This window comes from Pelophylax lessonae (genome assembly GCF_965119305.1).
Source record: "Pelophylax lessonae genome assembly, chromosome: 8".
Taxonomy (NCBI): domain Eukaryota; kingdom Metazoa; phylum Chordata; class Amphibia; order Anura; family Ranidae; genus Pelophylax; species Pelophylax lessonae.
In genome coordinates this window covers 58,646,308-58,672,251 of record NC_138775.1, presented here as the reverse complement: position 1 = coordinate 58,672,251, position 25,944 = coordinate 58,646,308, and the positions used below count along the sequence as shown (strand labels likewise).

The window sequence follows — 25,944 nt, the reverse complement described above, 5'->3', positions numbered from 1 at the left end:
GCCTCCTGTGTATCCATTGAGGAGATAAGCTGTCACTTTCTGTCCCAATGACATCCTGTCATACCCTGACACACACAGTCTTACCAGGTCAGGAAGAGGGCACATCTCACCTAATAAGGCCACAGACAGCAATAAAACCCAATTAAAATCCTAAACTGGCCATACACATAGATTCGTCCATTAATGCTACATAGTGTGGATAAATAAATCTCCTGCTGCACCTATTTTACTTTGAAAGCCAACCCCTCCAGCTGTCAAAATACCCAAGCAATGTCTCTCTCTCTTCAGCCACTAATTTTCTGCCCAACTTCTCACATTTTTCAATTGAGGGATGTTGGGAGAAAGTTGGCCAACAGGGCCATCCATTGAGAGAATTTCCCTAGGTCATCAGGAACCAGTCAAAATATGCTATGTAAATGTTCAACTTAATCCTCCTCCATTGTGCTAAAAATCGTGTCTTATAGTTGTTTGTGTCTCTGTTGGAAAAGTCTCTCCAATGGTATCAGGAAGACTAATAAATTTAATAAATGGTGAATGATACCGCTCACAAACCTCAACAGGCTCCTGCCTCTGACAAATATGCTGGTACTGGTTCAACTGTGAACTATGAGGCATGTTTGAAGGATCCAGGTTCATGTCTTGACCATATGGATCAAAAATGTTTCTTAAGATCATAGGAGATACACGTTGTGTGGTTTCTTTATGGCAGCAATAAAGGGCTGACATAGGTTCTAAACCATCCCTATTCTAATACAATGTTTTGGCTAATATAACATATTATACATGTTAAACAATAATTTGCAACAACAATGGGTAGGTAGATAGATAGATAGATAGATAGATAGATAGATAGATAGATAGATAGATAGATAGATAGATAGATAGATAGATAGATAGATAGATAGATAGATAGATAGATAGATAGATAGATAGATAGATAGATAGATAGATAGATAGATAGATAGATAGATAGATAGATAGATAGATAGATAGATAGATAGATAACCAGGAAGCAAAAATAAAGCTGTATGTGAGAGTGAAACTGCAGCAGAAAAAGATCAGGTGTCCTCCCTTTCTAGTGTAGCACCCTCTAGTATGTGTGCTAGATGTCGATTAGTTTGTTAATGTAGATTGTTAGTGTAGGTACATTTGTTTTTGCTCAGTGTTAGCCTGAGGTATGAATCAGGGTCAGCGTTCAGTGACTAAGGGCTGGATGACTCATCCTAGCAGCCTTTTCTGGTGCCTCCCCCTGTTTTCTGGGACATTAGAGAATGTTCTAGACCTAGTGGGTGGAGGTTAGGAGGAGCTTTGTGGCATATTTATGAGGTCCTCAGGCAATCCCCAGCAAAGGGCTGACAGGGGGCCGGCCACCTTATAAATAGGCATTAGTAGTGCCAGGAGGGTAGTTGGGTGGAAGATGGAGATGGAGTGATGAAGAGGCTGTCGGTTGCCCTTGAGGGTACCCCCTAGTCTTGGGGGGGGGTGACCTCGAGCCGGGGCTCGGGTGCTGGAAAGATCCTGCCAAAACACACGGAGGTAGCCCTTCCTGGAGGCATGGCAGTAAGGAGAGAGGACAGCAAGAGTAGGTCAGTATGTCTGGGAGATCTCCTGAGAGTCAGTGGGTTGGGCTGGTGAGTGTAAGTCTGGAGGACTGTCGGGAGAAGTTAGCCCAGAGGACTAGTGAAAGGAGCAGCTGCAGCCAGGTGATAGTGTACACTAGATATGATAATGCTGTGGGACAGAGCTGTGCAAAAGGCTAAACTGGATGGACAGGGATACAAATCCATTGGCATGTAAAATATCTCTAATATATGTATTTTAGGTTTAAGATCACCAATAATTAATTGGTAAAAAAACAGACAAATAATGTGTTCCTTGAAGCACCGCCCATAACAACATTTCTAGAATGTTAGCGGAAAGAGCAAAATTGGCTGTCAAAATGAAAATCAATATTTATTTTCAATAAGAAATGAATTCCTTTATAAAAGCAATTTGCACACTCCTGGCAAATAAGAACATTTATGTATATATGTATATATGTATTTATATATATGTTATGCACATTGTACTATAAAGAAAGACAATTGTGACTCAATCATCCAGGCTTTTTTGTATTATATCATCAATATATTCCTGAATCTTTTTAGTTTGTTTAGTAGTTAAAAAAAAAAAAATTAAGAATAATTTTGAAGGCAAGAGGGACCCAGATTTAGAGAAAAAACAGCTGGGAGCTATAGATACTAGATCACTTATAATAAACAGTGCTTTGTTTAAATTGGACTGCTGATAAATTTATTCTTTGATTCCTTAAGGCTACATTCACATATAGGCATCTCGGATCGCGGGCAGAATTGCCATGATTCTGTTGGTGATCCCAAACCATTGCAAGTCGCGGGACGCAAGTCGCGGGACACGGCAGTGCGATTCCCATGATTTGCAATGCCACCCCAAACACGACACAACTTTCCCGCGATTGTCACAGGAATCATAACTTGCAATGTTTCGGGATCACGGGGCAGAATAGCAGCAATTCTGCCCGCGATCCAAGACACCTATATGTGAATGGAGCCTAAGATGAAAGACACACCAGGTGACTTTTTTTTTATTATCTGTAGTTTCATAAATAGCTACTATATTTTTTCTATGTTTTTTGAATTGCTGTCCTTTGAAGGATGCCTAGTCACAAGCCTTTTCATGCTCCAGCCATTCATTTCCAACACAACAAAACTATAGTGATACCAGGAAAACATATTTTGGCACAAACAACAAGCAAACTTTATTACAAGGCAGTCTTAAATGGAAACCTGAAATGCTCTTACAAGATTGGGACTGAGCATATGATGAGAAAGGCATTGGTGGATCTTATAGTAAAACATTTCAGTCCAATCAGTACTTGCAGATATATAGGGGATTGAAGTCAAATGTAAATTTTTACTATACTATTTTTTGTAAAAGCTAAGCTTGACCATATCCTTCCTCCTCCCAAACCTATAGATCTAAAATAGCATTTATAATAGTCACTTGCAACTGGTAAATTGGTACTGCGGATTGCCCAAAAATCCAGTGATTCTGCATGGGTAACACTGTATGTGGATCTATTTTCAGTGTGTTTTACGGCCTGTTACTGCAGTGCGTGGGAATTATTTTGAATAGCACCCCAACTATGACGAACCCACGTTGCACATATACTGCCTTGCAGTGTAGTGCTCTGTAAAAGTGGATTCCATGCCTGTTTTGGGCTGCATTGTGGTACCTTGGTTGCCATGTAAAAGGAATACTTTGCCTTCACATGAAGAATGATAATGTGAGATCCATGCGTCAACACCCGTTCATTAACGCACTGATGCACAGCTTTTAGGTGTAATGGACCCTTGTTGTTTCAAGACAGCCTTGAGAGGTCATTGTGTTGTAAGGCAACAGGTGGAACTAAAGCTGGCCATAGACAGACTGAATATTATTATCATTAGATTGACTCTTCTTGAATGGGAATGGCCATAGATGGGTCAACATTTGGCCGGTCTTTGTTGAACCTGCCACATTGTGTGCCAACTATGGCCAGCTTAAGGGTCCTAAAAAATGTTGTGGGTTTGGAGCTGTGCTATCAATATGCTGGAAAATACTGTTATGCCAGTGCAATTTTTCGAGACATTTAATATAATTTATACCTTTTTTTTTTGAATAGCAGCATCCCTTTAAATCCAACAGATCTTTCTTTGGCATAACTAAGCCACATTGCGTAGATTTAGTGGGCCTTTACATAGCTACATAGTTACATAGTAGGTAGGGTTGAATAAAGACAATAGTCGATCCAGTTCAACCTGTGTATCTGTACATGTCAACCTATAGTTATTTTATACTATTTATATTTTTCAGTTATTATAACAAAGATCATTAGTTTTACCAATTCATTTCCTTGTATACATTTTAAATATATTTTATTTAAATAACAGAAGCCCTTTAAATCCAGCAGATTTTTCATTGGCATACTGTGTGAATTTAATGGACCTTTGGATATTTTATATTATTTTTTATTTTTCATTTATTATAACAGAAAAATGCAAATTTTTGAATATAGTTCTTAATCATTTGTCTATCAACCATCAATATGCGGGCCAGTACCAGTCCATGGCCTGTTGATGACTAGGCTGCACAGCGGGGGGGTAAGTGGCAACTGTGGTTCGGAAAAGGGCCAACAAAGACCGCGGTCGCCACTCACCTCCCACTTTGTGGCCATGCCTGTGTCTCCACTCCTGACTCCCCCAGGAACTGGAGATCTGCACAGAGAGCGGGAGTCTTTTCATATTAACAAGCGGGTAATCAGCCGCTTGTTAATATGGTCCAAATCTGCAGCTCCTCCACTCCTCTGCCCTGCTGATAGGATTACATTGTCAGCGAGGCAGGAGAGGACACACAGGCTGAATCCAGTCTCTGCCCCTAGGACTGTGCAAGGGGGCCAGAGAGTAAAAGGGGGCACTATAATTAAAGAGAAATAGGGGGGGGGGCATGACTGCAAAGGGCACTGTGATGGGGAGCCCCTTTACAGTGCAGTTCCTTTTATATTACATTACAGTGCATTGGACTGACTTTGTTAATATCCTTCCAGCAACCACCACTGGGAACGCCTGCTACTTTTCAGCCAAGGGAGCTACCATTTTAGCTTCTGTTTAATCAACTGCTATGATTCTTCACATGTGATCAGTTATGACATCAGTCATTTGATGGTTTGACAGTTGGGTTGAGAGAACAACTAATGTGACAGTTACATTCCTGGCACATGCCACATTAATGTAACTGTTTTTAAAACTTTTAAATCTATGGGTTTAGTTCCTCTTAACGAAAAAAGGGATGGCTTCATGTTTCCTGAAATGTAAAATAAAACCTTCTGCACCCCTTCCCCTGTACTGTTCTTTTGCTAAATATAGTCACAAATGTCCAGAAGTGGCCAAAAGCAGGAAACAAGATTGGGAAAACATGACCACAGTTTGTGAATTTTAAGGTCTGGTGCCTCCCCCTTGCTGTCCAAAGCAATGGTCTGTGAGGGCTATTATAGGAAATACACCCATGGATCCAAAGGTTTCTGTTTTCCATTAAATGTCTATCCTTTTCTAATATGAAATTATTGTACTCTTGGGGGCTTAATGATCCCAGAATAAATAAATAAAATGTTAATGAGTGAAACCTCTTGACATGCATTAATATAAATGATTAAGCTTTCATAGAATCATTTCACATGGTCTTTCTTCTAATTTTAAAAGATACAGTCTAGGAGGAAGGATTTCTGCAGAGACACATGTTAGTAACATGTAGCTCAAGATCATGGGAAGAGATTTACCATACAAAACATTCAAGGCATAATCCAAGGAATGAACCTCCACAGGCAGAGAAGTGTTAATATAACAGGGGGTTCTGCTTCCAGTGTACAATCTAAGCAGTGGTGGCACCAGAAGTGTTCCGATTTTATAGCTGTGTCACCACTGCTACCAAATGAACTGTTCTCAGATCGGTGCTGAAATTTTGTGATTGCTATATCAAAGGTAAGGCACAATGCCAGTAAGAACTGCTATAAATGGAAAAACAGTTTGTATAACTTCCACTTTATTAAGATATAGAAGTTTTATGATAGCACTGACCCAATGTGAGTGGAGGTTAATTAAAATGAAAGATAGATATGATTAGTGTTTCCAGCTGGAACTTGGTTTATGGTAGAAGTACAAAACCAGTTCTGGGCATTAGACTGCTACCTCTCTGATCACAATAGTCCAATTGTTTCACAAATGAACAACTTCCCATTAAAATTTGTTTAAAAACGTAATTTGTTAGGAACAACAAATACATCCAATGCATGTCAAGAGACAGGACTCCCCCTTCTTCAGGACTTAGATAAAGATTAATTAAATGATCAACATAAAATAATATGGAGACTAAAAATTTAGACTGGATACAAAATGACGTGTCCTATCGCCATATGGACAGCCAACTCCAGCCCCAATTTCAGGCTCTCTATATCACTTCATTCTGATAAGTTTTATCAATCCTTGTCCACATCCTAAAGAAGGGGGGGGGGGTCCTGTCCCCTGAAACATGTTGGCTGTATCTGTTATTCCTAACAAATAAAGATTTTACACAAATTTCAAGCAAGTTGGTGCTTTTAGTGATATACTTAGACCTTAATAAGATAGTACATAGGGTACTAATAAATGTGCAAAAAGCCATAACCAATAATAGCATCAGATCATCAGATTGCAGTTCCCTAGAATCAGAACAGTTATGTGTGAAGACTTATTGGTGTTTATAAGCAACTTTTGACTGTCTTTGCCTTATAAAGTAAGTGATGTAACTAGTTACCTTAGTTTCTTGCAGTCACTTGCCAATAACTCTTAGAACACTTTATGTCAGGCTTATTCAATAAACCAGTGCAAGGGGCAATGTAAATGTGCAAAATACAAAAACCTCAAAAATTTTAGTCTGCCACAGTCAGGATAATAAAACATGAATTCTGGTTGCCATGGGCTTTTGCCCTTGCCCAGGTATGTAGTAATGCATTAACAAAGGGAAACTTAGCATTCTGTGGAATAAGGGCCCAACTACACCTAAAATTGTATTTCCCTCTGGCCATGACATTTAACAACCTCAATAAAAATCAGTGTTTTGCAAATGAGGCAATAGTCTGCAAGGAGTTAAATCGCCTAGCTGTGAACTGACCCAGTTAAAATCAATGCAATTAAAGTTATAGTCAGTAAGATGTTAACTCTTCACACTAACAACCTTTTAAAATGTCACATGTATCTCAGTCCTAGTACTAGATATACAGGTGGAAATTCTGTTTCAATTATGGAAGATCTCCATCAGCTTTTTTTTTCAAAAAAACATTTGAGGAGGACTGAACAGTCCACAGTAATCTGCAGTCTTTTTTTTTTTTTTTTTCACTTTTGATGACCCGCTTGGGATCCTATTATTCCAAACATTTGGATAGAAATCAATGAAAAATGCCCTTTTAATTGGTAATGAGGTTATCTAATTATCACCACAGTTTGCGGTGTCTAGTTGTTTGAATTTAAGAAACAATTTGAGTCATGATTGGAAGATTGCACAGGACCATTAGATATCATGATTTTTTTTTTTTTAATAAAAGGTGAATAACATTCCAAAATTTGCCATGTATATGGCCAGCTTGAGGTAGATTTGGAGATCTACCATGGAGGTATCTTGATCATAGACTCACTGGTAGGCCACAATTTGTCTTTGTAGCTCCAGCAACACTTGAATGTGGCACATGCATGACAAAACAATAATTCCCCATTCGACACAGAAAAGAGAAGTAGGGCCCATAAGCTGCAAAGATTTCCTAACATGCTGGCCCAACCCTGCAAACCTTCACACGTACTTAATACTTTGCTGTGCTCATTACTCCAACATCAACTCTTACAATGTTGTTATTAAAGAATACCCAAACCGGTCACACATTTCTTGCAAAAACTGCTAACCTTATGGCAGCCTTTAGCTAGGAATGACTTAAACCATGACAGGAATATCTCCATTTGAAAATACTAGATGTCTGGCCCATTGGCTTCCATACTTTCTGGGCCATCGACCAGAAACAAGCTTGCTGATTGGGAGAGTCAGAGTTGTCAGAAGGCTTTATCTGCAGACTAGTTTCAGGTCATTGACTCAAAGCTTTGAAGCAAGAGGGTCATAATGACGGACAAACAATGTTCAATGTCAGAAACAGAAGTCCTTATTGGCAGCCTTCATGACTATCGAATGACAGGTTGCCCTTCAAGCTGTTCTCCAGGCAAGTTTTTATTTTTATTTTGTTTAGTAAAGCAAATACCCCAACTTTTTTTTTTTGGGCTTGCTCTTAAAGGTGTCCCTGGCCCCTTTTTGCATCATCAGAAAATGCCACCTGTTAACTTGAGGCAGCAATTACTGTTGAGGGACCAGTCACCACAGCTGACTATTTGTGTACTGGATGATGATCTTCTCATGGCAACCACTTGTTCTGCAGGGTAAAGCCCCGTACACACGCGTCGATAATTGGCCGTGAATTTTCGGCCAACGTCCGATCGGCCGATTTTCGGCTTGTTAATATGATGCTTCCGACAACCGACTCCGAATTTTCGGCCGAAAAAATCTGGTGTGCAGGCTATAAAATTTTTGTTGGCCGTCAACACAACGGCCGATTTTCCGTCAATCAGTACAGATTTCGGCAGACAAAAATCTGATGATCAAGACTGGGCATGCTCAGAGAAGAAAAAACACACGGAAAGTAAACCAGCACATGACATCACTTCTGAAGTAGATTTTTGTTGGCCGAGAAAATTTGTGTGCAGTCTAGGCACATTCCAACCAACACAACAACACTCTGGACAAAAGTCGGACGATCCGTCGGCCAATAATCGTTGCGTGTGTACGAGGCATAAGTCTACATGATCTAGGTATTCCTGCAGGCTCTTCCTCCCAGCATCGCTGGATGATAAAGGTGAAGCCAGGTGATGATGTCAGTAGGACTTCAAAGAAGAGTTTCTTCGAACAGGTGGAAGGTAAGTGGGTGCTCTAAAGGGGTGGAGGGAGTATAAACCAAAAAAGAAAAAACTTGCCCAAAGTTGCTCTTTAAGGCCTTCATAGATTAACTTTGTAATTGACAATATTTCTAGAGATCTTCAACTAAGTAAAGACATTTTATTAACCCTTTCCACAATGCAGGATTCTTAGCTGTTAAGGGAATAATGTATGGCCTTAAGGGAATGATTATTTTGTAAGACTTAAACCTTTATATGAACTGCAAAAGGCTAAAAGCCAAGCTGATCTTTTTGAAAGAAGCGGCAGAAATTGAACGTTTAGTGAATTCAAAGAGCAGGCCGTGGATTCTCCTTACCTGATCGGTGTAAATGATGCTGCTGAAAGGTTTGCTGATGGAGGGATCCCTGACACAGTAAAAACATCCAGGCACTTATCCACAAGTAGACGACCCAAGACATTGCCCAGAGCATCGCCATTCTCTAAATGAAGCACAGACAAGAGTTATGATCCCGACCCTCCACTTAAGGAAGCTTCTTAATTGTAACCATTTGCAATATATATGAAATGACCTAGCATGCTGCATGCGTTCAGAGCACATTGCAACATAAATGTTAAGAACATACAGACAGCCCAGGAACAAGGCGAGCTAGCAGGGAAAGCTAAACCATTTATCAGTGCAAATGGCTTTCTTATGAAATGTAATTTTAGGTCATCAATTTATGACCTCAAATATACTGTATGAGGTTGTGAGTGTACAGACACCCTGTAGGTTCTAAGTCGTTCACATCTCACATCTTTGTGTGTGTATCTGTCTACATTGATAACATTGTTAGAATACAAGATCATTTATGATATATAATCTATATAGGCTGTATTATACCTGTAGCATTTGATTATATTAAACTTGTATTTTAAAAATGATATTAAAGTAGAGAGATACACTCACACATGAATGGCTGAGAACTTACAGGACTATTGTAAATCCTTGGTTTCCAACCTGCATCCCGGGGGCCACATGTGGCCCTTTGGCACTTATTGTGCAGCTCCTTGGGTCCCTGTGTTCCTTGCCTAGGTGCTTACTCAGCCCAGTGAAGTTAAATATTCTATAGACTGGCTCCTGGTAGCTAAATGGCTTGGTTATTTTTTTCTCCATACTATCATACTTTTTTCTGTGCTGTCCATTTCTTTTTTCTTTTTATGTGTTTTTTTCCCTCTGATCTTATACACTAGATCTTCCTGGGAATGATATCAAATGTGGTACAGGACATTTTTAGGGGGCTGTAGGGAGCACACACGGGGAAGGATTGATTTGTAAATCAATAGGGTCCAGTCTATAGCTGTCTTTTGCAGCATGTGTTCAGTCTCAAAAAATCCTACAAGAGCCCCATAGTCTTTGTTCATTTGTCCATAGTTTTTGACCATCTCTTGTAGCATGCCTAGAGTCTCTGATCATCTCTTGTAGCATGTCCATAGTCCCTGATAATCTCTTGTAGCATGCCAATAGTCTCTGACCATCTCTTGTAGCATGCCCATGGTCTCTGATCATCTCTTGTATTATGCCCATAGTCTCTCAACATCTCTTGTGTCATGCCCACAGTCTCTGACCATCCCTTGTATCATGCCCATAGTCTTTGACTATCCCTTGTATCATGCCCATAGTCTCTGACCATCTCCTGTAGCATGGCCATAGTCTCTGATAATCTCTTGTAGCATGCCAATAGTCTGTGATCATCTCTTGTAGCATGCCCATAGTCTCTGACCATCTCTTGTAGCATGGACATAGTCTCTGATCTTCTCTTGTAGCATGTCCATAGCCTACGATTATCTCCTGGTACATGTCTGCAATCTCTGATACCTTCTTGAACTATTGTGTTCACTGCAAATTATGTGTGGCCCCTTGGTAAAGTCAGGGACCACATTTGAACCCCCCCTTACGCCCCCTTGTAGTATGCCCATAGTCTGTGATCATCTCTTGTATTATGCCCATAGTCTCTCAACATCTCTTGTGTCATGCCCACAGTCTCTGACCATCCCTTGTATCATTCCCATAGTCTTTGACCATCCCTTGTATCATGCCCATAGTCTCTGACCATCTCCTGTAGCATGCCCATAGTCTCTGATCATCTCTGGTAGCTTGTCCATAGTCTCTGATAATCTCTTGTAGCATGTCAATAGTCTGCAATCATCTCTTGTAGCATGCCCATAGTCTCTGACCCTCTCTTATAGAATGCCCATTGTCTATGATCAGCTCTTGTACCATGGTCATAGTGTCTGACCATCTCTTGTAGCATGGACATAGTCTCTGATCTTCTCTTGTAGCATGTCCATAGCCTATGATTATCTCCTGGTACATGTCTGCAATCTCTGATACCTTCTTGAACTATTGTGTTCACTGCAAATTATGTGTGGCCCCTTGGTAAAGTCAGGGACCACATTTGAACCCCCCCCCCCCTTACGCCCCCTTGTAGTATGCCCGTAGTCTGTGATCATCTCTTGTATTATGCCCATAGTCTCTCAACATCTCTTGTGTCATGCCCACAGTCTCTGACCATCCCTTGTATCATGCCAATAGTCTTTGACCATCCCTTATATCATGCCCATAGTCTCTGACCATCTCCTGTAGCATGGTCATAGTCTCTGACCATCTCGTGTAGCATGCCCATAGTCTCTGATCATCTCTGGTAGCTTATCCATAGTCTCTGATAATCTCTTATAGAATGCCCATTGTCTATGATCAGCTCTTGTACCATGGTCATAGTCTCTGATCATCTCTTGTAGCATGTCCATAGTCTCTGATAATCTCTTGTAGCATGTCCATAGTCTGCGATCATCTCTTGTAGCATGCCCATAGTCTCTGGCCATCTCTTGTAGCATGCCCATAGTCTCTGACCATCTCTTGTAGCATGCCCATAGTCTCTTACCATCTCTTGTAGCATGCCCATAGTCTCTGATCTTTTTTTGTAGCATGCCCATAGTCTGTGATTATCTCCTGGTGCATGTCTGCAATCTCTGACACCTTTCTGAACTATTGTGTTCACTGCACATTATAAGTGGCCCCTTGGTGATGTCAGGGGCGACATTTGAGCCCCCCTTTACGCCCTCTTGTAGCGTGCCTATATTCTCTGACCATCTCTTGTAGTTTGCCCATAGTCTCTAACACCTTTCTGTACTATTATGTTCACTGAAAACTAAGCATGGTCCCTTGGTGATGCAAAGGGTTGCACTTGAGGCTCCCTATCTCATGCAAGTCAACCACCACTCCTCTATATGTTTTTAATCGTTTGTAACACAATAACATTAAAGTAGTGCTAAACCCTAACTGGGTGAAATTTACTCTGCTAAAGCCCTGTGTATGACAATTGCATTTTTTTTTTTTTTTTTACTGTTTTTATCTTTTTTCATCCTTCATTTAATCTTCTGCAGTCTCTTTCAGCCACTTTCTGTCTATATGTACTTGATTCAGTGTCAACTTTACATCATTGTGGAACACCTTTTTGGCATTCCATGTTTGCGCAACGTGTGTCCCAAACTGCTTGTAGTTTCTACCATGAGCTCACGTGGCTGGATGGCAACGCAATTGAACAACAGTTGTCACCCTAAACCAGGAAGTGGCTGGACAAAGACAGAATTATCCGCAATTCTTTCAAAGAAAGATGGGAGTTTAATAAGATTGAAAGCAATCTCTGAAATTACATAAACATGTTGAAGCCTGTATTGACGTTTAATGATTGGGCTTAAATCTACTTTATTATCAGTTTTAGAATAAATATATCATAGACCAGCCTTTCTCAAGCTTTTTTTCACTAGAGGAAAAGAATTTCAGGTCTAAAACCAATTCATCAGGAGACACTGGAACAAATACCTGCTATATTAGTGATCAGCGGGAAGAATGTCTGGCCATATACTATACGAAAAATAGTTCAAACTCATATTCGAAAAACGAACACTCAGACGTGAGAGCAAACGATCGTGCCATCATGTAATGACTGATAAATCGTTCAATGGACATAAATGAATCAATTTTTTTATCTTTTTTTCACATATACCAAGTGCAAACAGTTTGGATGAGAAACACATTAACCTTTCAATTTATCATTTGTTCGGCAGTAAATTTCCAAACTTGTCCTTCGTTTTTTCAGCTCACAAACATCACAACTGATTACCAACCTGTGTCAAATAACGGGCCGCAGAACGAACAAACTTTTCAAATGACCGAATTTTGGCCGTGTTTTTTTGTGTATAATGTATGGCCAGCATTACATTGGTGGTCAGTGGGAAGAATGTCTTTTACATTGGTGGTCATTGCCCCTTACATTGGTTGTCAGTGGGAAGAATGTATTTTACATTGGTGGTCCGTGAGAAGCATGCCCCTTACTTTTGGTGGTCATTGTGAAGCATGCTACCTACATGGTTGGTCAGTGGGAAGCATGCTCCCTACATGGTTGGTCAGTGGGAAGCATGCTCCCTACATGGTTGGTCAGTGGGAAGCATGCTCCCTACATGGTTGGTCAGTGGGGAAGCATGCTCCCTACATGGTTGGTCAGTGGGAAGCATGCTCCCTACATGGTTGGTCAGTGGGGAAGCATGCTCCCTACATTGTTGGTCAGTGGGAAGCATGCTCCCAACATTTTTGGTCAGTGGGAAGCATGCTTCCTACATTGGTGGTCAGTGGGAAGAATGCTCCCTACATTGTTGGTCAGTGGGAATAATGTTCCTTACATTTGTGGTCAGTGAAAAGAATGTCCCTTACATTGGTGGTCAGTGGGAAGCATGCCCCCTACTTTGTTGGTCAGTGGGAAGAATGTCCCTTACATTGGTAGTCAGTGGGAAGAATGTCTTTTACATCAGTGGTCAGTGAGAAGAATGCTCCCTTACATTGTTGGTCAGTGGGAAGAATGCTCCCTTACATTGGTGATAAGTGTTAAGAATTCTCCTTACATTTGTGGTCAGCGAGAAAAATGTCCCTTACATTGGTGGTAAGTGGGAAGAATGTCCCTTACATTTGTGGTCAGTGGGAAGAATGTCCCTTACATTTGTGGTCAGTGGGAAGAATGTCCCTTACATTTGTGGTCAGTGGGAAGTATGTACCTTACATTGGTGGTAAGTGGTAAGAATGTTTTTTACATTGGTGGTCAGAGGGAAGAATGTCCCTTACATTTATGGTCAGTGGGAAGAATGTCCCTTACATTTATGGTCAGTCGGAAGAATGTCCCTTACATTTTTAGTCAGTGGGAAGAATGTCCCTTACATTTGTGTTCAGTGAAAATAATGTCCCTTACATTGGTGGTCAGTGGCAAGAATGGCCCTTAAATTGATAGTCAGTGAAAAGAATGCTGCTTACATTGGCGGTTACTAGGAAGAATGTTCCTTTGGTAGTCAGTAGGAAAAATGTCCCTTAATTTGAATGCCACCCTTAGAAGCAGCTAGAAAGATCATAGGTGTCATTGATTCTCTCTTAGTGGCGTTAGTCCTGGAACTATGAGGAACCATTATATTTGAGGTCAGTTACAGCTCAAGGAACCTCTAGCAACCTCTGGAGGAACGCTGGTTGAGAATGGCTGGTCTAGTATTATAATATAACCTCTATATTGTTTGAATAATTTATAACCTATATCATTTTTTTTCGTATTAATTTTAAAATATGCATACATTCTCGCAAGGCAGGAAAGTAACATTGCATATACTTATCACTCCTATTTATATAGTGTATAGGAGGCTTTCCCATTTTGCCTGTTACCCTCCTGTAGGAGTGCAGACGAGCGCCAATATTGCACAATCAGTTGCAGACAGACCTCAGAGGAAATGGAGCTCCATTTGAAAATTTCTCACTGGGAAAAGTGGATACTTTAAAAGCCATTACAGGCATAATGGAACTAACCGAGGAAAGAATATGTAGCATCCTTGAGCCCGTTAAGACATGCTGGGTGCTGTAGTTCCACAGTGCCATCCACTACAGCTGACAAAATAAAGCCAAGCTGTGCCAATTACATTGCCCTTCTTGTGTGCGTTACTGGGAGCTATGGGTGTCACCAGGTTGGGTCACAGCAGACTCATTATATTCACGACCAACACCTACAGATACTATTTACAAAGTTGGAGAATTTACTGCCCCGTTGTCCAGTATAACCATTTCCAGAAAAGGGGGAGTCACTCTAATTTATTGACTGATCATGACAGCCGTATGTCATCTATTGACATCTTGTTGTAGAACATTTTTTCATTGAGTCACAAAACATTTCACGCACAATTCTAATCTACGCCGACCCCTGGAACGGATTCCTGATTAGCCCATGTCACTGAGATATACAGCTGTGCTGCACACAATGATGTCACTCATTTCACAATAGTTTTAAATGTTACAGGGTAAGCGGTGCCACCACCAGTAATGTAATCAGCACATTGGGCAAGCTAGGGAGACCGCGCTCCCAGTCCTTCCAAGTTCACAGCTATCCTCATCACCTGCTGGGATTTTTTTCTTCTTTCACCCAATTAATCAGACTTCAGACACTCTACACTTTTTTTTTTTTCAGCCAATCAGACGTTCCTGCTGCTGTATTTTCCTGCGCAGCCAGAGGAAAGTCATTCAGGGAGACCGTGTTCCAGGCAGAAATTTTGTCACTTATTCACTTGTAATCTCTCAATGAACCAGGAGAAAATATTTTATTCAATAAAAAAAAAAAAACTGCTGAAGAAGACCCATTTATAAATACATTATTCTATCCAATATCAATCAAAGCGATATCTGGGGCTTGGGTTTGCATTAATAATTAATGTTAATTTTAGAATCCTATTAATGTTATAACCACTGCATAAGTTCCCTACAACAATCCTAAATCAAACTCATTAGTGAGTTTGATTCTATGTAATAAATTATCTATTAAGTGTAACTGTATTATAATGTATAAAAACATTATGGGAGTTTATTAGAAGTATAATGTATGACAAGCAGATAATCACATACAGATACACACATGTGCAAAATAAAAATTGGACAAAGCCGTTCCTATAGAGTGATAGTCTAATTACAATACAAATATACCTACAGTGTGTATTTAAATTTACACACACATGCACACACACATTATATATATATTTACACTATTACTTCATATATATACATTAACATTATTTTTGTTTACTTATTTATTTATTTTTGCATATATACTACATATACACTGTTTGTGTGTGTATGCAGTATATATATATTTATATATATTTACACTAATACTCTGCATATATTCATTAACACTATTGTTGTTTAATTATTATTATTTTTATTTTATTATTATTTTTTTTTACACTATTATTTCTTACATGTATACTACATATACACTGTGTGTGTGTGTGTATGCAGTATATATATATATATATATATATATATATATATATATATATATATATAGATATATACACACACACTATTACTCTCTATATATGTTTATATATCTATATATATATATATATATATATATATATATATATATATATATATATATATATATATACACACACTCCAACATATCTATATTACAGTATTTATCTTGCATATTTAGGTTGTCTGATGTATAGATATGCAGAAATGCAAATGCATTTTTTTTTTTTTTAATTGGCATACTTAGGTATATTTATATGTATTCATGTCTACCTATCTGTACATCTATCTTTTTAAATGATCTGTCTATCCATCTTTCTGTTTCTATGTACTTTATCTATCTTCCTTATATCATTTATGCAATGCCCAACAATAGGATCACAACCTGTGGGGTCAGGGTTACTCCAAACAGATCCCACAGTCAGATTCCTGATTGATACACCGTATACTGTACATCCTGCTTAGGGTGCCGTAATGCCATAGCAGCTCACCTATTCTCAGGACCCTTACTTGGACTCCCTAGTTGACTAGGTTGACTAGTGAACCATGTCATCCAGATGCTGTAGAGTACAGTCTTGTTTATATGACATCACTTGCATAGCTGAGCAGCCAATGCCACCCACAAGCTGCCCTTTCATTGCCTTCCAGGAGACACATGGAGGGCCAGTGGACCAGGGCATTGTGTGAAGTTGGTCAGTGGCAGAGAAGTTGCTGAAATTGGAATTTGTTGAACGGATGCTGCGAGCACCGGGTACCACACTGGTCCTGATGAGAGAGATGTAAAGCACAGGAGATGCTCCTGTCATTATAGTAACTGGAATTTCTTTTTATTATACAGCTTTGCTGTCATCCTAGCTCCCCATGCTGCCTATTGTCACCCCCTCCCCCCTTTCCCCCCTCTCCTTCCCATTCATCTATCAGTTCTGATCAATAAATCATTGTAATCCCAGGTAACCTCAGCAGATTTCCAGCTAGTAAAAGAGATCTTTGCCTGTTCTGCTCTTTCTCCCCCTGCTGACTTTTAAATCTCAAAGCCTCTTACCTGTATAATCCGGCCAGTGGCAATGAGTTCCAAGGGGGATCATTGGAAAGATCTAAGACTTATTAAAAATCCATTTGCACCAAAAAAAAAAAAAAAGGGAAAAAAAATAAGCCTTGTTCATCCAGCTTCCCCAAATAGTAATCTTCTTCCCAGGGATTAGAAGGTGCTCTGGCTGTGTTCTATCACTCCACTGTTTGGGGAAGAAGAGACATGCCAGCCTGGACTGGGCTGTCAGGAAAAGTGGCCAAGATTTGGAGGGTGGAAGCCTTGCTCATACTTCCACTCCTCCACCTTTAAATCAGATCCCTGCTTGTGCAGCAAGCATTAGGAGTCGCTCCTCTGCGCAGTGGCAATCGGACAGGTTTTTTTCGCTGCTGCTTCCCAGTCTCAGTGCAGATAGAGAGCCCTGCCTATATTGTGGAGGCTGCCTGTGACTACTCTGTGCATTCCTCCTCGCCTATGTCTTAAAGGGACAGCGCCTCCATTTTCTGCACAGCCAACTTTCTGCAGCGTCTCACGACAGGCATCGATCTGTGTTGGTTTCAGGACGTTTAAATTCGTTGGGAAAGAAAAAAAAAAAAAAAGATGTGGTCTGTTGCTTGGCGATGAGAATGATGAGAACATGACAGATCAGACTAATAGAGCGTCCTAATTCCAGCACTGTGCTGGACCGCTCTGACAGTACATTAATGGGGGGACTGGGCTGTGACAGGCAGCAGATCAACGCAAATGGGAATTTTATGGCTGGAGCTGAGGAAGCAGATGTTGGGTGCTGCAGAGCGAAGCTTTACATGCGGAACTGCTGGGGGACTACAAGCTCCAGCATGCCCCGCCTGGGAGATATTTTAGTTTGGGATACAGGGGACTGATTTGCTAAAAGGAACAATTGTTATGAAGATCACCGGTGCGCTTGCATGGAGGGTCCATGGATGCTTGCGGATGTTTTGTAAGCTGGCTATACACTAAACAATCTATTGTATATTTTGACTATTTGGTGCCGGCTCCCGCCGGCCCTTTAACGACTTTAAGGCCAGAAGGATTTGCACCCTTAATGACCAGGCCCTATTTTGCGATTCGCGTTATTTTAACGGACAATTACGCGGTCGCGCAACGCTGTACCCAAATAAAATTGACGTCATTTTTTTCCCACAAATAGAGCTTTCGTTTGGTGGAATTTGATCACCTGTGCGACTTTTATTTTTCTCGCTATAAACAAAAAAAGAGCAACAATTCTGAAAAAAAAAAAAAAAACAATATTTTTCACATTCAGCTATATGACATTCTCAAAAAAAATTTTTTAAAAATCTAAATTTTTTAACATTTTAGGCCTATATGTTTTCTGCTACATATTTTTGGTAAAAAAAATCGCAATAAGCAATAAGTTATCCCGTCTACTAACTATGGGAAAGATTTATGTCATTTTTATTGTTTTTTTTTTTTTTACTAGTAATGGCGTCGATCTGCGATTTTTTGCAGGACTGCGATATTTCAGCGGACAGATCGGACCGCTGACTGCCATTTTTGACACTTTTGGGGGTACCAATAACATTACTACAGTAATCAGTGCCAAAAATATACACTGTTACTGTAATAATGACACTGGCAGGGAAGGGGTTAACCCTATGAGTGATCAATGGGTTAAATGTGAGCCTTGGGGAGTGGCTTGTGAATTGACCATAGAGACATGTGATCCTATATAGAAGGATCACATGGGCTCTATGGTCATTGCAGGGAGAAGTACGGTCGGCTGTGTTTACAACAGCTGACCATTCTTCTCTCTCAGCAGGGAACGATTGCGGATGTCAGGCAGGATTGGAGCCGCCTGACCTGTACATCGGCTTCCCCGCTGCTGAGTGGAGGAGGGAGCTCACCCCCTAGCTTCCTGCGCGCGACCGACGTAGGTCTACGTTGGTTTGCGCAGTAGAGCCACCCTGCCGCAGTAAAAAGGTGGCGGGTGGTCGGGAAGTGGTTAAACTGTTCAGAATTCCAGAAGGGGCTTGTGACCATGTGACCGCCATGATTGGCTATCACATGATGGGAAAACTGCTTGTGATCGGGAGCTTTTCGCGAGCCGCCGGTCACTTTGTGGGGGGCACACGGTGCGTGCTCTTGGCACAGCTGCAAATATGTGACCACTTGGCGCCAAGGCCCAGCAGCCAAGAGGCAGCATATTTGCGTGCGCTCAGTGCCTAGGGGTTAAATTATTAAAGTTAATTAAATTATTATATCTAAATTACTAGGAATTAAACCCAAAACTAAAAATGTAATATATTGTAGCTTTCCAATCATTAGATGTGATGGCTGCATTCATTTTCTTCTCTTTGGATCTTTTTCCCCTCTGTTTTCACCAGAAACACGCCTCCTGTATTAGCAAGACACCACTCTGGAGGAATGAGCACAGAGGGGCACAGCAGGCAGCAGCATAGTCAGTCTGAGGAGGAGGGGAGTTTTAGGCTCCATTCACATATAGGCATTTCAGATCGCGGGCAGAATTGCTGTGATTCTCCCCGCAATCCCGAACCAATGCATGTCGCGGGACACCCATTCGATTCCCGTGACTTGCAATGACACCCCAAACACAGCGCGATTTTGCCGTGATTGTCGCCCAACGAATCGCTGTAAAATTGCAAAACGCCTGTCGCCCAAAAGGAGTACAAGAGCTTCTTTTGGGCGACAAGGGTCCCGCGATTCTGTTTGTGCAATTTTACCGCGATTCGTCGGGGGCGACAATCGCGGCAAAATTGTGCCGCATTGGGGGTGCCATTGCAAGTCACGGGAATCGTATGGGAATCCCGCGACTTGCAATGGTTCGGGATCGCGGGCAGAATCGCAGCAATTTTGCCCACGATCAAAAACACCTATATGTTAATGGAGCCTAAGATGTATGAAAAGATTTAGGGCCAGTTTACACCACATGCAGTTCATCGTGTTTTTTTTTCTGCATCAAATAATGCATGGATAGTAAGTCATATGGTTTTCAATGGCATAGTTCACACCAGTGTGGGCAGTTCCAGTGCGCTCAAGTCCCAGAAAAAAAGGTAGACCATGCTGCATTTTTTTCTGCACTAGACTATACTGGAATGCAATATACGCATCAAAAACACACCAGACGCACCTAAACGCACCAAAAATGCACTGGAACACACATGTCCTTATTTAAGGTTAAGAAAAAAGAGGGGGGGGGGGAATGCACTGGACTCCATTAAAAATGCACTGGAACGTGTCAAAAATGCTCATGCAGAAAAGCATCTGGAACGCATTTCGGCTGCGTTTCTATGGTGTGAACTGCGCTTAGCCCTCGTTCACATTGAGCACAGCTTTGAAATCGTGCAATTTCAAGGCCACATCCCAGAGCGACTTCAGGTGTGACTTGAAAGACATCTGAGCGCTTCATGCACTGATGTCTATTAAAGTCACACCCGAAATCGGCAAAAGTAGTGCAGCAACTATTTTGCACTTCGATGCGGCGCACAAAGTCAGCGTCGCACTGATTTGAACGATGCCATTGCTGGCAATAGGCTGCAACTTGTCATGCGGTTTGACCTGTCACATCTCATGACAAATCACTGCAATACGAACTGGGGCCTAAAGTGGTTCTAAAGCCTAAACATTTTTTACCTTCATACATTACTTGCATGAAGGTAAAAAATGTTTAGACTCCAGTATTCCCCTTCCCCCCAACCCCCCTTCTTTTACTTACCTGAGCCCTCAATGGATCCAGTGCTATGCATATCTGCAGCTCTTCTCTCCCCTCATTGGCTCCCACTGCTGTCAATCAAGGATAGTGAAGAGAGAGCAGATGGCGGGGCCGATTCCCGCTGTCTGTGTCAATATCCGCAGCAGTGGAGCTCAGGAAAGAGCACACACAGGTGACCCCATGGGAAATGGCTTCCTGTCGGGGGCACTGGACATAGAGAAGGAGCCTGGAGCGAAGGATTTGAGCAGAGAGGGTTTGCAGCCGCTCTGTGCAATTCCATTGCACAGAGCAGGAAAGTATAGACATGTTTGTTCTTTGTTTTTATTTAACTTTACAATCTCTTTAAGTGCCGGTTCACATTTGTGCAATCACAGAGATCGCATGTAATTCAAAGCGCACTGCTCCTAAATTACATGCGATATCTGTGCAGTGCAAATTTCAGCCATACAGTTTGTATGGCTGAATTCGCACCGCAATCGCACTAAACTCACACATGACCCATTTTTTAATCCGCAGCAGAATCGGATCGCATGGTGGTTCACACTAGTGCGATTCAATTCTGTGCAAACTTGCAGATCGCACTGCGATATGCGATGGCAACTGGGGGTGTCGTTAACTTTTAATTGACACCCCCTGCGTATCGCATATGGCAGTGTGAACTGCCAGAGGTGCGGATGGGATGCGGGAACACGTTGTATATTCGCAGCGTTCACGCATCGCACAAATGTGAACCCGCACTGATTGATTTTTTAATATTCAAAGCAAATTCCCCCATCCATTCATGTCTACATGCTTGTTGAGCAATCACTTTGAAAAACACTATCTTGAGTAAGGGCAGATGATTCATCTAGCATTTACTTCCTGGAATCTATCGTCCCTTAGCTCAGGCATGTGGGAGGGTGTACTTAGCTAAGAAAAACCCCCCTCCCCTCCTGAAGACTCCTGGGATGTATAACATCATTTGCTTAGGCCAAAGGCCAGGAAGTAACTAAGGAAATGTTAAAAAACAAACAAAAAAAAAAAACAAGTAAAGTATTAAAAACAAAACAAGTAAAGTATCTATTAGATAATGCTAGCAGCAGAAGGATTAAAGTGATTGTAAAGTCTAATTTTTTTTCCTATAAAAATAACAAACATGTTATACTTACCTGTGTAACGTGAGAATTACCTACCCCGTGAGAAAAACCTACCCTCGTCACTTCCGGCCAGAAACAACTGAGCAGCGCAGCAGTGCGCATGCTCACAGCCCCGGATACCTAATAGAACAACTGCGGAGCTGACTAGTGCGCATGCGCACTAGTATGACAAGATCACGGTGTACCGTGAAAAAAACCTACCCACGCGGCGGTTACATAAAACAGCTGTGCTTCAATACGAGTCATCTCCGCTCCTTTCCCTGTCACTTCCTTGATCTGGGCTAGTAAATATAAAAGCGGCTCTCGGCTCCGTGATTTATGTTGTCATACACCCGCCGCCGCTTTAATATTTACTTGCCGACAGCAGGGAAGTGACCGGGACAGGAGCGGAGATGACTCGTATTGCAACACAGTTGTTTTAATGTAAACGCTGCATTACACACAGTGCCGTGAACCGGAAGTGACGAGGGGTAGGTTTTTCTCACGGGTAGGTAATTCTCACGGAACACCTGCTCTGTGCAGTGGTTTTGCACAGAGCAGCCTGGATCCTCCTCTTCTCTGGTCCCACCTCAGTGCTTCCAGCTCCTCCCTCCTGTTGAGTGCCCCCACAGTAAGCAGCTTGCTATGGGGTCACCCGAGCCGAGTCACAGCTCTCTGAGTCCATTCAGACACGGAGCCCCCGACTGGGCACCGCCCCCCCTCTCCCCTGATTGGTTAGCTGACTTTCATTGACAGCAGCGGCAGCCAATGGGGAAGGGAGGGAGAATTTTGGACAGCTGAGACACTCGTGGACATCGCTGGACAGTGGGGATGAGCTTTGAGTCAAAGCTAAGTTCGACTCGAACATCGGTCGTTCAATCGTTCATCGAATGAAGAACAAATGTGCTTCTTCACAGGAAATTTGAGATTCCCATAATGCATTGCGCGTGCGCCGTGCGTGCAGAACGTTATGTGATTGGCCACAGCATGCACTCTGACCTCATGCTTTGGCCAATTAAATGATCTCTGCCATGATTGGACTTAAGGCAGGTTGCCTTTAGCCAATCATGGCTAAGGGCTCTTTCACACGGGCGTTCCGTCTGTCCGTTTATGTAAATACGGATGTCATCGGATGATCATCCTCTGACATCCGTTTTTTGTCAGTTCAGTTCAGTTCAGTTCAGTTTTTTTGAACGGAGGAGAACCCTATTTTTTCTTCCTTTCAAAAAACGGAACGGAAGCAAAAACGGATGTCAGTGGTGTCATCCGCAGACATCAGTATTTACATAGACATGCATTATGTCAGTTTTTCATCCGCAAACGGATGGGATGAAAAACGGACATACGGACCGGATGACACAAGTGTCATCCGTCCCCGTTACAAAAAAAAAAAGGACCTGATCGGGCAAAAAAAAAAAGGAACGCCCGTGTGAAAGAGCCCTAAGGGCCAAGTACACGCCCCACACTACATAAAGGCTGCCCACACAGCCGCAGCGTGTAGTGTGATTGTGCGGGCGACGAGAAAGGGAGAGGAACGCGTGTTAGGCACGGCGAGAATAGCTTTTTTTTTTGGAGTTTGTCAGACAGTGCAGAGAGACATTCCTAGCAGTGTAGGGAGGGACAGGAACGTGTTTGAGGCAGGGAGAGAATCATTTCTTTGCAGTTTGGCAGACAGTGCAGTGCCAGTGATTTATTCCTAGCAGGGAGGGAGAGAGATTTCTCATCTATAGGGCTATTGATTACATCATATCAGTGAGAGTATTGTTAATCGGTCATTTGCGTACATCTATAAGCACCACAGCTCATCTATAGGGCTATCGATTACATAATATCAGTGAGAGTATTGTAAATCGGTCACTTGTGTACATCTATAACCACCACAGCTCATCTATAGGGCTATCAATTACATCACATCAGTGAGAGTATTGTAAATCGGTCACTTGCGTACATCTATAACCACCACAGCTCATCTATAGGGGTATCGATTACATAATATCAGTGAGAGTATTGTAAATCGGTCACTTGTGTACATCTATAACCACCACAGCTCATCTATAGGGCTATCAATTACATCACATCAGTGAGAGTATTGTAAATCGGTCACTTGCGTACATCTATAACCACCACAGCTCATCTATAGGGCTATCAATTACATCATATCAGTGAGAGTATTGTAAATTGGTCACTTGCGTACATCTATAAGCACCACAGCTCATCTATAGGGCTATCACTTACATTAGATCAGTGAGAGTATTGTTAATCGGTCACTTGTGTACATCTAAAACCACCACAGCTCATCTATAGGGCTATTGATTACATCATATCAGTGAGAGTATTGTTAATCGGTCACTTGTGTACATCTATAACCACCACAGCTCATCTATAGGGCTATCGATTACATCATATCAGTGAGAGTATTGTAAATTGGTCACTTGCGTACATCTATAAGCACCACAGCTCATCTATAGGGCTATCGATTGCATAATATCAGTGAGAGTATTGTAAATCTGTCACTTGTGTACATCTATAACCACCACAGCTCATCTATAGGGCTATCAATTACATCACATCAGTGAGAGTATTGTAAATCGGTCACTTGCGTACATCTATAACCACCACAGCTCATCTATAGGGCTATCGATTACATCATATCAGTGAGAGTATTGTAAATTGGTCACTTGCGTACATCTATAAGCACCACAGCTCATCTATAGGGCTATTGATTACATATCAGTGAGAGTATTGTTAATCGGTCACTTGCATACATCCTATAAGCAACACAGCACATCTATAGGGCTATCGATTACATCATATCAGTGAGAGTATTGTTAAACAGTCACTTGTGTACATCTATAAGCACCACAGCTCATCTATAGGGCTATTGATTACATCATATCAGGTCATTGAGTATCTATTGGTCAGTTGCGTATACCCTATATTGATCTCTATTGATTGATTCTCCGGTGAGTATTCCGGTTATGGTTGTCTGCCTGATGGCTGTGGAGGGGTATAGACACTGCCCCTAATATGACCGCTGGTATGTCGTCATCATCCTCCCCTCTGTTGGCTCACTCTTGTAGCCTTTGGATGGTTGAGTATTTTCCAAGATGGTGTCGGATGAGGATATTGTCAATTGACGTCACTTCCTGCTGCCATCCTGCGCATGCGCAGTGGCGATTACCGGCGTCCGCACCTCCAGAAGCGTCCTAATGGCCGAGGGAGGTGTGAGGTATAAATAGGGGGGAGATGTGCGGAGCTAATGGCGCTGCAACCACAGGGGGAAACGCTTGTGTTCCAAGAATAGGACAATCTAGGTAAACACTTTTTTGTCCCAATTTTAATTTGGTTGTGGGAATAAAGCAGCATTATCTCATTGCAGGTGCTTGGAGGGGCTTCTCTGCCCTTCTTAACAGAAGGAAAATATACCTTTCCAACATTGAAAAGTAAACTGGCATTTTTGCTGTTGCTTTTAAGCAACTCAGAGAGATATGTCTGCATTCATTTGAATGGGCAACAGCAATTTAAGGTAATTTTTTTTTTTTTTTGTATGAATGAATCATTGGATTATCAGGCACAAAAGTTTGAGAGGGAAAAATGGAATTTGATTAGTCTAATGGTGTTAATCTTGTTTCCTCAGGTGTTGAGAATCTGACTCCTAATGCCTCTTGTGGTACACTGATATCCAAAATAAGCCAATTTGATTCAAAACCTAGTTGTCCTTTCTTGGTTCTTATGATCTTTTAGGGCAGGGGTGTCAAACTCCATTTCATCGCGGGCCGCATTAGCATTATGGTTGCCCTCAAAGGGCCGGTTATATCTGTAGGATTAGATGTCCAGAGCACCCCATGTCCTGGGTAGGGCAAAGAGGAGCCTTTCTACAGCTGCACAGAGGAGTGCAGGATCTGGCAAAGGAGTTCTGTCCTCTCTGCTGTTGACTACAGAGACAAGGTGGGGGCAGAGACAAGTGGGGTGCCCCAGCTGCAGGAGAGGTGCGAGGGCCACATGAAATGGCCTGGGGGGCCGCATTCGGCCCGCGGGCCTTGTGTTTGACACCTGTGTTTTAGGGGGTCTTCCCCTGTAAATTTGAAGATGCAGTTGACTGAGCAGAATGCAATGTTCTGTGGGTAAATCCAGCAGATATTAAGCACACGGTTTGCTATGGTAATTATAGGTGTGACATAATTGTGATTTAATTGTG

The 25,944-nt window shown here is 41.7% G+C and overlaps 1 protein-coding gene across 3 annotated transcripts in view; it reads right to left on the bottom strand.

The window, feature by feature from the left end:
* Positions 1-17,433, bottom strand: part of TAFA1 (TAFA chemokine like family member 1) — a 678,093-nt gene extending 660,660 nt beyond the window's left edge. The window contains exons 1-2 of one of the 3 annotated variants that reach the window (XR_014225583.1): positions 16,935-17,433; positions 8,876-8,999 (exon numbers count right to left, since the gene is read on the bottom strand). Coding sequence is in view for 2 of the 3 variants with exons in the window: in XM_082265573.1 (XP_082121699.1) it covers positions 8,876-8,996 (121 nt within the window). In the remaining variant the exon portion in view is untranslated. The remainder of the gene's footprint in view (positions 1-8,875; positions 9,000-16,934) is intronic. The other 2 variants (XM_082265573.1, XM_082265572.1) reach the window with 2 other exon arrangements.
* Between the last annotated feature and the right edge of the window lie 8,511 nt (positions 17,434-25,944).